The sequence below is a fragment of the Chiloscyllium plagiosum genome, unplaced genomic scaffold, assembly GCF_037043375.1.
Source record: "Chiloscyllium plagiosum isolate Xiang-an unplaced genomic scaffold, Cpla_swu_hap1 HiC_scaffold_36, whole genome shotgun sequence".
Lineage (NCBI taxonomy): Eukaryota > Metazoa > Chordata > Chondrichthyes > Orectolobiformes > Hemiscylliidae > Chiloscyllium > Chiloscyllium plagiosum.
In genome coordinates this window covers 18,088,690-18,101,731 of record NW_028270174.1, presented here as the reverse complement: position 1 = coordinate 18,101,731, position 13,042 = coordinate 18,088,690, and the positions used below count along the sequence as shown (strand labels likewise).

The following is a 13,042-nucleotide window of genomic DNA, read 5'->3' as shown; positions in this document are numbered from 1 at the left end:
GGGAGAATGTGCAGTCTCCGCACAAACGGCACTCGCCCAAGGTTGGAATTGAACCTGGATCCCTGGTGCTGTGAGGCAGCAGTGCTAACCATTGAGCCACCATGGTCCATGTCTAAGATATGTCCATGCCCAGATATCCTAAGTAAATCCAATTGCCAGCATTTGGCCCAAATCTCTCTAAACTCTTCCTATTCATATACCCATCCAGATGCCTTTTAAACGGTGTAATTGTACCAGCCTCCACCACTTCCTCTGGCAGTTTATTCCACACACGCGTCACCCTTTGTGCGAAAAAGTTGCCCATTAGGTCCCTTTTAAATCTTTCCCCTCTCACCTTAAACCTATGCCTCTAATTTCAGAATCCCCTGCCCTAGGGAAAAGACCTCAACTATTCAGCCTACCATGACTCTCATGATTATCTAAACTTCGGTAAGGTCACCCCTCAGCCTCCAAAACTCGAGGGAAAATAGCCCCAGCTTATCGAGCCTCTCCCTATAGCTTTATGACTTACAAGGTCAAAGTCAGTGCATGTCCGGGAAACACTACTGCCTTCAAATTTCTTTCCGAATCACAGACCATCTGAGATGGAACCATGTCACTGTCCCTTCGAACATCTGATCAAAATCCCAGAGGTCTCTCCATAACAACACCCTGTTGGAGTGTATGTATACCTTAGGGACTGTAACAGCCCACATCACATGAGCGATTTAAAACAAAAACTGGTCTTTTTATTTTTGCAGTTCTTTTGTCTTTTTAATTTCAGATTTCCAGTATTCTCCTTTGCAAATGCACTGATAACGTGCAGAAAAGGAGTTCTTATTCTCTCTGCTTCTCAACGTCCCCCTGTTGTAGATCTCGCAATGGGAGGAGCTGAGAGACTGGCAGTCGGGAATGGCAGAGTTCAAGCTCAGAGCAACATTGTGCTGCAGAGGAGGAGAGAGTTCACCAGCAGGCTCTGTCTGTTTGGAGCACTACCCCTATGCGCGTAGCCCCAGAAGGAAACATGGAACCCGGAGCCCTTGATCAAGGTTTGTTCAGGGGGAGCGAACAATGTCGACATTATCAGCCGGTGAGTCCTGTCCTTCATGGATTTCGGTCCTTTCATTGCACGGCTGTAAAGAGTTCAGGACTGGAACTGTTGTCAAGCCGTTTCCATAACAGCGCCTCGTGCTCCGGGCTCGGAGCCAGAACAGGGAGAGGGAGCTGGAGGAAATTACACAATTTGAGAAAAATCTCGCGTTTTGAGGAATGAAAAAGAACTTTAGATCTTGTGTCATTGTTGCTATGGTGTCCATAAGAGAAACTCAAATGCAAAAGAGAATCCTATAGAATCACAGAATCGTTACAGCGCTGTAGGAGGCCATTCAGCCGGTTGGACCTAAGTCAGTTCTGTTACCTAATGCCAATGTCTTGCATTTTCTCCACATTCCTTGTGCACTATTTCTATCCAAATATCCCTTGAATGCCTCAATTGAACCTGCCTCCATCATAATCTCAGGCAGTGTATTCCTGACCCTTGCAACAAACTGTGTGATTTTACCCCTAACAGCCCTTGTTTGTACATCACTTTAAATCAAGAGCCTCTCGTTCTTTCCTTTTTGCTTTATCTTTTACAACTTCTCCCTACCTACTCTGTCCAGCTAGCTCGTGATTAAGTTCTCATTCCTGGAACCACTGGTGTAAATTGCTTCTGCACTCTCTCCAACGCATTCAGAGTTTTCCTATAATGTGGCATCCACATCTGTACACAGCACTCCAGCGGCTGTTTACCAAGTGTCTTGTACAAGTTCAACATCACTGTCCTGCTGTTGTCTCATTACAGAGAGGAAGCCAGGGATTTATTGCTTATTGAAAGTGGATTTTTGCTTATTGTAACATGTTTTCACTCTTTTCAATAAGAAATGCAAGCTATCTAATTAGAATATTAATACATTGTGCATTATAGCCACTAATTATTGTAAAGGTTACATTTATAGCTTTTAGTTAATTTAACTGGATCAGGTAAGCCAGGAGGGGCATAGGGGCGGGCTGCCTTAGAGTGGTTGGAAGGTAGGGGGCAGAGTGGTGCCTGCTGGGTTGCTGGAGGTCGGTATTATATGTACTTTTTTAATATAATTGGACTGTCTTTTATGTACTTACTGTTTTGTATAACTGAAACTGGGATTTGAGGTTTGTCCTCATTTCCCTGAAAACTGGTTTAACAGTAGAGTTTGGGGCTGGCTTTGCCATTCCTCTCCCTTGTAAAATTGCTGTTTCTCTGTATACAGCTGTTAATGTTAACTGTTTTGTAAACTGCGTATTGTTTAATAAAATTTAAAAACGTTGGATCGGATAACATAGAAATTTGGGTTATTGCAGTCACTTCTTTGTTTTAATGGAAGAAATATTGGCCTGGATTTTGTGGTAGTAATTTTGGCAGAACTGTCCATGCTTCCCCTGCTAAATACCCCTAAACTGTAGATGTACAGGCAATCATGGAAATCCAGAAGCCACTGTCAAGGATTCAATGGTTCATCGTAGAGTGTGCAGTTGAAGATCCCCCTCTCCTTGTTGCAGTCAAGTAAAAATGACTGAGCTGATGAGAACTTGCCCTGTGATATAATTATCAAGCTGGAACAATCATTCCAGACCTGCATCTTGTTGAATAAGATTCCTGCCGCGCAACTTCAATGATGCATGGAAATTGATTTTATGGATATCAAATTGTTCCATAATTTTAAAAAACTCTTAATGTTTACAGTACTTCAGCTTCCACTTTATCTCACTGTGTGTCTCTCATTTCTTTTATTCTCTATAAATTTTTAATACAAATATCAAACTTTAAGAGCAATGTGCTTCATGGTTTGCAGTCAGTGAGAATACTCTGATGTGACTGCTTACCCTGGTTGATTATGTCACTCTTGCTAAATGGCTGGAGATCATCTTAGCTTGGCACCAAGTGGAAGCTGATTTTATGCAAGAGAAAATCCACACCACTAAGATTGCTTGATCCTTGTGGGCTGCCTTTAGAATTCCAAAATGTGTACACCTAGGGGGTGAATTGTTCTAGACACGGCATTGATGAAGCCATTCACACATTTGTAAATATGTCCATCAGAAGAAAGAGTGGGAAAGTCGTGATATCAGTCAGTGTGCATCGTTGATTTGATGCTAGCAGTATCATCTTGGAACTCAGCATTCTAATCCATGTCTTCTTTAACCTCACACAGAGGAATAGGCAAGAACAGCAGGAAGGATGTCATCAGCAGTTTAGAAAAGGGCTTACAATATGCTAGGCCCTGGCTTCTGATTTCTCATGCTTTCCGCAAAGCATGTGATAGAACAGACCATTAGCACGGTGAAACAGTTACTCCCTGGCCTCCTCTGGAGAAGCCCTGCAATACCCCACAAATTGAATGGCTGTATTGATATTGGCCTGCCGTTGTATCAATGATTTGGTTTAGTTGAGCTATATTTGATTGTGTTTCTCTGTTGTCTCATTGCTGTTCACCGTGCTTGATTGATTAAGCCTTCTGAGAGGTAAAGTAAACAGAAGCTTCCAGAAAGACCTGAGAAATTGGAGTTGTGAGTGTATATTTGGAAATCCTGTGATTGCTGAGATATTTTAAAGCTGTGTAAATAAACTTGTGACACTCTTGCAGTTCGTTTCATTGCCTGGAGCTAAGTACAGTGTATAAAATACAACAAACCAATGAGCACATAATTCTTAACATCACAAAGGAATATTTTTTACAAACACCTGATGTGTGGAGGATTGAGAGCAGGTGGATAGGGTGGAACATGAACTGAAGGAGAAAGAAGAGGAAAGAGGAGACATTATGGACTGACTGTCTCTGGCTGGACCATCTATGAAGATCCACCAGCCTTATTCCCATTCACTAACAGCTCCATACCTTCCCTTCCTTCCCTGACTGAGCATCACAATGAATTCTTGGCTATAATGCCACCAGAAAATAAACATTCCAAGTCAAATTAATGATTGAAATCATGCCATATTGCATGTAGAAAACAAGTGAGTCAATGTTGAATGTTCCATTCGTGCCTGGCCTCAGGCTGCCTTTTCCAGTCCGTGTTCCTGAATGAAATGGGACCTCAATGGCTGCATCGAGCCTGGTGAATGGGCTGCTGATTCCCAATGTAAATCTCCATGGAGCAGCTTTGGGTCTGGAATATGACTCTCAACATGCTCCAGCTCAGCAGGGGACGGCGGTCTGGACCTTCAGAGCAAGACCACTGGCAGAGTGATGGAGGCATGTTGGTGGTTCTGAGGAAGTGTTACTCAACCTGAAATGTGAACTCTAATTTCTCTCCACAGATGCTGCTTGGCCTTTCCCAGCAATTTCTATTTTTGTTTCTACCTCCACATTATCCTTTTGGACTATAATGCATGTAGTACATGAACTGGTTGCTGTGAGGGTACAATCTAGGGAAATGTCTTGATCATGTTGTACTTCTTGGGTGTCTTAATGGGGAAAGGCACAGGGTCATGTTGTGGGGGTGTGGCAGAGGGGTTGGGTCAAAGTAAGAGGTTCGTTCTTATACCATCTGCAGCTTGTAAATCAGAAGAGTTAGTGAGTTTTGAGAAGATATGTAGCTCAGGTTGAGGTTTAGATTTTTAGATTAGATTAGATTACAGTGTGGAAACAGGCCCTTCGGCCCAACAAGTCCACACCGACCCGCCGAAGCGAAACCCACCCATACCTCTACATTTACCCCTTACCTAACACTACAGGCAATTTAGTATGGCCAATTCAACTGACCCTGCACATCTTTGGATGGTGGGAGGAAACCCACGCAGACACGGGGAGAACGTGCAAACTCCACACAGTCAGTCGTCTGAGGCGGGAATTGAACCCGGGTCTCTGGCGCTGTGAGGCAGCAGTGCTAACCACTGTGCCACCGTGCCGCCCTGGATGTAATTTTGCTTGCTGAGCTGGAAGTTTCAATTTGGACCCCATCTACCACCCTGTGAGAAAAAGAACAGGAAATTATCACCAGCACAGGAAATGGCATCACCAACCCAAGGAACCTAAACACATAAATAGAAAGCAGGACATAACACCAGCGCTTCACCGGATGCTCACTGATGATGTTACCTAGCATGCTGACGAAACATGAAAACAAACCTTCCATTTCAGCGAGCAAACTTACATCCAGGATCAGAAAAGTGTTTGGTGAGGAGGAACTGAGATATGAGATGGAGTAGTTGGTGTGCAAATCCAGGAAATGTGATGTTTTCGACTCTGCCACTGACTGCAGCCTCAGTAATGGAAATTCCAGTAATGACCAGTATCACCACCTCCATGGGGGTTAGAATCTGCAGGTGCACCAGTATCCTCTTAGGTTAGTTCCTGCTGTCTCTGGATCTACATCATTTGGTATTGCAAAAGAGAGGGAAGTGTAAGTCTGCTGCAATCTGGCTGATGTGGCTGTCAAAGCTGAAAGCAGTGTGTACAAGCTGAAAGGTGTGGGTATTGAGGCTTGCAGCATGCTATGTGTTTGATGGTGAGGTGAATGATCGGTATAAGGCCTGGTTGAGAGAGATTGTTGTTGGTAGGTGAGTGATGAGGGTGTGATGCTTTGAGTATTGTCTTGACTAGTGCACTAATAAGAGATAGTACTGGAAGGTGCATTCACTGATCTTGACAATTCCTGTAATGTCATTGAACTTCTCATGGCACTGTATCCAAATCCTCAGGACATGACTACTGCCATTAATACTAAATCTATCAAACCAAAAATCTGGGTCTGCTACGTAGATGACACCTTTGTCATCACAAAATGAAACAAGATAGAAGAGACATTTAACATCATCAACAATACCCTCACAGGCATAATGTTCACCAAGGAGGAAGAAACCGACAACAAACTCGCATTCCTGGATGTCACAGTCGAAAGAACGGACAACGGAGAACTACAAACCTGCGTATACAGAAAACCGACAAACACTGACCAAATACTTAACTACACCAGCAACCATCCCAACACACACAAACAAAGCTGTATCAGAACACTATTTCAATGAGCCACCTCACACTGCATCACAGACGAACTTCGGAAAACAGAGGAGAAACACCTATACAACGTATTCAAGATGAACGGATACTCAAAAAATACAGTCCGCAGATTCCTCAAGAACAAACCACGACAAGCAGACCAAACACAGCCAGAAACCCTAACCACCTTACCATACATCAAAGAAGTTTCAGAAATGACAGCCAGACTACTAAGACCCCTCGGAATCCTAGTAGCACACAAACCCACCAACACTCTCAAACAAAAACTAACAAACTTAAAAGACAACCCATGGACAAAACGAACGTCATCTACAAAATTCCATGCAAGGACTGCCACAAACACTACATAGGACAAACAGGAAGAAAGTTAGCCACCAGGATACACGAACCCCAGCTAGCCACAAAAAGACATGACCCCCTCTCCCTCGTAGCCCTACACACGGATGAAAAAAACCACCAATTCGACTGGGACAACACATCTACCCTGGGACAGGCTAAGCAAAGACATGCCAGAGAATTCCTAGAGGCCTGGCACTCCAACCACAACGCCATAAACAAACACATAGATCTAGATACCATCTATCACCCTCTCAGAAAACGAACAGGAAATGACATCACCACAAACCCCAGGAACCCCATTCAGAACAAACATATAAATAGAAAGCAGGAGACAACAGCTTCGCTTCACTTGGAGGTCGCCACTGATGATGTTACCTAGCCAGGTAATGAAATGTCTGGATATCAAACCTACAGCTCAGCGAGCAAACCTACACCCTAAACTAAATCCAAACTTTACTCAGCCTTATATTTATTCACAGAGTAAACTTTGCAGTTAACCACCTTTGAACTCCATGACCCCAGTTTCAAGGAATGGCTCTTTATATCTATTTAAGTAAAACTTCAATTAACACCGCCCCACCTGAATAAAAATTAAACACAATTGATAGAACACTAACAATTGAGCCTCTGCTCAGGTGCTCAGTCAACCAATGGCATGGTTGGCTGCTTGGCAAAATCATTGACATGTGCAGCAGTGTGTCGTTGGCAATCTGCCTGTATTGCAGAGTGTGGGGTTAATCAAGCATTGTCATCTCCAGTTCAGTTTTCAAAGGTTATTCGCTTTAACCCCATCATGTTTTATCTGCAATTTTGTTGTGGATCAGTTTCAAGTGCTGTACTGCCTTGTTATATTTCCAATATATTAACTTTGAAATGTGCAGTATTTGCTTTATTAAAATTGTCATTCACCAAATATATTTTAAAAATTCTAACAGACATCAAGGCCAACTTCCTGCTGTTCTCCAAGATATTCTCAAACCAGACTGAATAAAACATTGGACACGGACAGTGGAATTTTAAGGTATCAAATGATAGAAATAATTCACTTTTTAAATATTCAAGTTATCGATTTAATGTAAGATGGTAGATCAAGAGAAGTTACTATGAGAGTAAATAGATTTAAGTGTGATATAAAAAAGGGCTACACTGACAAAACAAAATACTTTTTATCTGCAAGTTGTTCATTTATGTCTTGCATTGCTCATATTAGTAAGGGGTTGACACTGTCAACACACTCACACTTCCACCCCAGGTCACAGAAAATATTCATCAACAGAGAACTATTAACTCAAGCCATCATGACAACAAGGACTCAACAAAGTGGAGTCAACAGTACAATGGCTGTCTGCAGAATGAACTGTTTAAATGCAAAAACTTCAGATAATTAATCAGAAACATTTATATTGTTGCCTAGTTGGAAGCTGGACCATGGTAAGCCAGCTGCTTATACCTTCTGAGGCATGCAAATAAAATTCTCAGGACATTTCAGCATAATTCATTAAGAGAAGCTCTGAATGGATTTTAGAGCAACTTGCTGACCGTACATTGAAGGGGTTTTCAGATCCACGCTTAATCAGGTACACATGAGATCCTGGGCTACCATTTGAAAAGAGAGCAGGAAATTATACTAGTTACTGAGAAGATACTTCATATCTAACATTCCATGGAAGGACTGCATTTTGAAGAGTTTTGCAAAAGGTAGATTTATTTCAAGATTTGTAAAAATATCTGGAAAGATTTCTTCAGAAGAGGTCAATAGACAATAATAGACAATAGACAATAGGTGCAGGATTAGGCCATTCTGCCCTTCGAGCCTGCACCACTATTCAATATGATTATGGCTGATCATCCTTAATCAGTATCCTGTTCCTGCCTTATCTCCATTACCCTTGATTCCACTATCTTTGAGAGCTCTATCCAACTCTTTCTTAAACGAATCCAGAGACTGGGCCTCCACTGCCCTCTGGGGCAGAGCATTCCACACAGCCACCACTCTCTGGGTGAAGAGGTTTCTCCTCATCTCTGTCCTAAATGGTCTACCCCGTATTTTTAAGCTGTGTCCTCTGGTTCAGCACTCACCCATCAGCGGAAACATGTTTCCTGCCTCCAGAGTGTCCAATCCTTTAATAATCTTATATGTCTCAATCAGATCCCCTCTCAGCCTTCTAAACTCAAGGGTATACAAGCCCAGTCGCTCCAGTCTTTCAGCGTAAGGTAGTCCCATCATTCCAGGAATTGACCTCGTGAACCTACGCTGCACTCCTTCAATAGCCAGAATGTCTTTCCTCAAATTCGGAGACCAGAACTGCACACAATACTCCAGGCGTGGTCTCACCAGGGCCCTGTACAGCTGCAGAAGAACGTCTTTGCTTCTATACTCAATCCCTCTTGTTATGAAGGCCAGCATGCTATTAGCCTTCTTCACTACCTGCTATACCTGCATGCTTACCTTCATTGACTGGTGTACAAGAACACCCAGATCTCTTTGTACGGCCCCTTTACCTAAATTGATTCCATTTAGGTAGTAATCTGCCTTCCTGTTCTTGCCACCAAAGTGGATAACCATACTTTTATCCACATTAAACTGCATCTGCCATGCGTCTGACCACTCACCTAACCTGTCCAGGTCACCCTGTAATCTCCTAACATCCTCCTCACATTTCACCCTGCCACCCAGCTTAGTATCATCAGCAAATTTGCTAATGTTATTACTAATACCATCTTCTATATCATTAATATATATTGTAAAAAGCTGCGGTCCCAGCACTGATCCCTGCGGTACCCCACTGGTCACTGCCTGTCATTCTGAAATGGAGCTGTTTATCACTACTCTTTGTTTCCTGTAAGCCAACCAACTTTCAATCCAAGTTAATACTTTGCCCCCAACACCATGCGCCCTAATTTTGCTCACTAACCTCCTATGTGGGACTTTATCAAAAGCTTTCTGAAAGTCCAGGTACACTACATCTAGGATCTCCCTCATCCATCTTCAGAGTTACATCCTCAAAAAATTCCAGAAGATTAGTCAAGCATGATTTCCCCTTCATAAATCCATGCTAACTCTGACCTATCCTGTTACTACTATCCAGATGTGTCGGAATTTCATTCTTTATAATAAACTCCAGCATCTTTCCCACCACTGAGGTCAGACTAACTGGTCTATAATTTCCTGCTTTCTCTCTCCCACCTTTCTTAAAAAGTGGTACAACATTAGCCACCCTCCAATCCACAGGAACTGATCCCGAATCTATCGAACTCTGGAAAATAATCACCAGCGCATCCTCGATTTCTCGAGCCACCTCCTTCAGTACTCTGGGGTATAGACCATCAGGCCCCAGAGACTTATCAATCTTTAGACCTAACAGTCTCTCCAACACCAATTCCTGGCAAATATAAATTCCCTTAAGTTCAGGTCCTTCAGCTACTATTACCTCAGGGAGATTGCTTGTGTCTTCCCCAGTGAACACAGATCTGAAGTACCAATTCAATTCTTCTGCCATTTCTTTGTTCCCTGTAATATATTTCCCTGTTTCTGTCTTCAAGGGCCCAATTTTAGTCTTAACCATTTTTTTGCCTTTCACGTACCTAAAAAAGCTTTTCCTATCCTCCTTTATATTTTGGGCCAGTTTACCTTCGTACCTCATTTTTTCTCTGCATATTTCCTTCTTAGTAACCCTCTGTTGTTCTTTAAAAGCTTCCCAGTCCTCTGTTTTTCCACTTATCTTTGCTATGTTATACTTTTTCTCTTTTAACTTCATATGTTTCTTAAACATTCACTGTGGACTTTGAAATTCTTTTAAAGAGGCTTCCTGTAAATCACATAGATGGTAATAACTACTTGAAATGCTTTCAATCCCTGCTGGGGATATTCTTGGAACAGTGACTGACTTGGACAGGAGCATATTTTATCTAGTTAGTTGGAGGGAAGCCTGCTAAGAACAAGCTGTCCAGCTGATCTCTCCCATTTCCAATATGAAAACCCTCTTAACTTAGGGTGAAATCTATTTGTTCATTTGAAAGGATGGCTGAAAGAACATCTTAATAATATACTTCCTGAACAAACTAGATTTCAGAGACAACTGACAGCCCGTGTTGCCAGAACTGACTGTGTGTGTGTGTGTGTACTGAGTATTGCATCTTTATTGAATAGCAAACCATTCAAATAATAAGCCAAATACTTTGTTTGAGAAGCCTGTTGGGGGAAGATATTGTTCGTTAAAACCTGATCGAGATAAGGTCTTTAATTGATCATCTTGGTAACTGGAAAAGGTAATTTTATTTTATTTAGTGACTCATGGAGTAGTGGAACAGGAGCTATTGTCCATTTCTCTGCCATTTGTTGCAACACAATGTTGTGAGCCCCATTTTCCCCTCATCCAAACTTCCCTCACTATCAACAAATCCATGCGATTCGCTTGTTGCTTGGGAGATCTTCCAAATTGGCTGTCACACATGCACAAAACAATTAATTCTTTTTATCACTTCCTGACATATGGGCTTTGTTGGCTAGGTCAGTACTTGTTGCCCTCCATAATTACATTTGAGAAGGTAGTGAGCCACCTTCAGAAACCATTGCAGTCTGCTGTAACTACACACATAATTCTCCTCAAGAAGAGTTTTCCAAATTCTGTGACAAAGCAGCAGTTAAAGATCAGCAATGTATTTCCAAGTTAGGATGGGGACATAGGTGGTGTTTCCATGGATATGCTGCTCTCCTTCTTGGTGATAAAGGTCTGACGTTTGGGAAGCACTACCAAAGGAGCCTTGGTGCAGCATATCTTGTAGATGGTACACATTGCTGCTACCTTGCATTGTAATGGTGACAGTGAATATTTAAGGTGGAGCACTAGGTGATGATGGAGTGGGTTACTTGGTCCTGAATGATGTGGAGCTACTTAAGTGTTGTTGAAACTGCAAGTAGAGAATATTCCATTCCACTTCTGTTTCGTGCCTTATAGGTATTGGAAAGGCTTTGCAGAGTCAGAAGGTGAATTACTTGCCAAAGAATTTCTAACTTCTCAGTTGCACAGTATTTGTATAGCTGGTTGAGTTCAGTTCTGGCTAATGGTAATCCCATGCTGTTGAAGATGAAAGATTCAGCAATGACAATGCCATTGAATGTCAAGGTGTAATGTTAAAAGATTAAATTAGACTATCTCTCTGAACATTAATGTAATATTAAAGGGTTAAACTGCACTGACTGAACATTCTGGAAGTGGGTGGGGATGACATTCACGCAGGAATGCAGACAACTCCCACTCCATTTAGACAGTCATTTGCTACTACTCCCCTACTATTATCAAATTAAACTAATCATTCAGTCCATTCCATTCAGACATGCTTTCAAAGCCATTCCCTGAAGCTAGGATATATCGCACATACCTACATTGTTTTGGGGAATCACAGAGGCAGGAAATTATTTGCATAATGATTCCCTATGATTAGGGCATTTACATTTAGAACAAAGACCAAAGAACAAAGAAAGTGTACACCCAGGAACAGGCTTTTTGGCCCTCCAAGCCTGAGCCGATCCAAATCCACAGATTTGCATTATCTCTGAGGATAATCTCATTCTACCATTGTACCTGCATTAACATGTGGTTATGGGGGACGAGTGACCAGAGTATCTGTGAGCATTACCAACTGACCTGTCTAAAGGGGATGTGTTTTCTTAATTCGGAGCATCTTTTGACTCGACTTCGCACGCCTGCGAAGAGGGTCAAAGGGGGTCACCTCACTTGTACAGGCCGTAATAAACTTTAACGGTTTGCAGAGGTTGGTGTGTCTGAGTTGCACATCGTGTGTGAAACCTCAGGAAAAGAATCTAACTAAGGGGATATAGTTAGATTGGCTTTTGTCAGAGATAGTCATTGCCTGGCTTCAAATTTAATCAATTGAACATGAAATGCTTTAGGACATTTTATGAATAGGATACTGTGAAATATAAATGCAACTGTCTTCTTACATGCAACAACATGTTCAGAACAAGGGTGTGAATGAGCCTTGCCCAATGCTTGCATGCCAAAGGCAATCTCACATAACAGCAGCCAATATTCATAAACGAGGTTGATAACTGATGACAAATGCTCAAAAAGCTTAGGCTCCTGTTTTTATTTTGAATAATGTGCATTTATTTAAATTATTATACAAATATCATGCATTAATTATTATTAATTATCACATTTAATAGCTTACCCATTAAAGCCTGTGCTTTCCCTACCTCATACTCAGTATAGTTAGTATCTATGATGCATCGACATTACTGTGTAGTCATGTGCTTGAAGTGGAAAGTATTGCTGGCAGTATGTGTTGAATATATATGTCAAAATATCTGACATGTTTAGTTACATTCTTTAATAAAAGGTTATTTTATGATCATTAATGTTGACCAAGATTGGTTTCCAACTGGCAAGTCTTGTTAAGCTCAGCTGGGACAGATCCAAGTTAAAAATAAAACATGTTTTCCAAGAAATCTTTAAGGTCATGGAGCGGTTACTTGGAGGAAGTCAGGTCTGACTTTGTGCTGCTGGATAGAGTGGGAATGATTCTGATCAGGGGGAAACTGCCCTGGGAGGTCAGACTGTTGTTCCAAGTGGAGAACAGGGTGGTCATCGAGAATGGGATTCATGGAGCTGACCCCAGAATGAGTTTAGGTTCTTAGAACCATAGAATTAGTTCATGTCTGG

The 13,042-nt window shown here is 41.9% G+C and overlaps 1 protein-coding gene across 2 annotated transcripts in view; it reads left to right on the top strand.

The window, feature by feature from the left end:
* The first annotated feature begins 792 nt into the window (after window positions 1-792).
* Window positions 793-13,042, top strand: part of LOC122539437 (uncharacterized) — a 73,363-nt gene continuing 61,113 nt past the window's right edge. For both annotated transcript variants that reach the window (XM_043674277.2, XM_043674276.2), the window contains exons 1-2: window positions 793-1,069; window positions 7,292-7,377. In XM_043674277.2, the coding sequence (XP_043530212.2) occupies window positions 980-1,069; window positions 7,292-7,377 (176 nt within the window). In that variant the 5' untranslated portion in view covers window positions 793-979. The remainder of the gene's footprint in view (window positions 1,070-7,291; window positions 7,378-13,042) is intronic.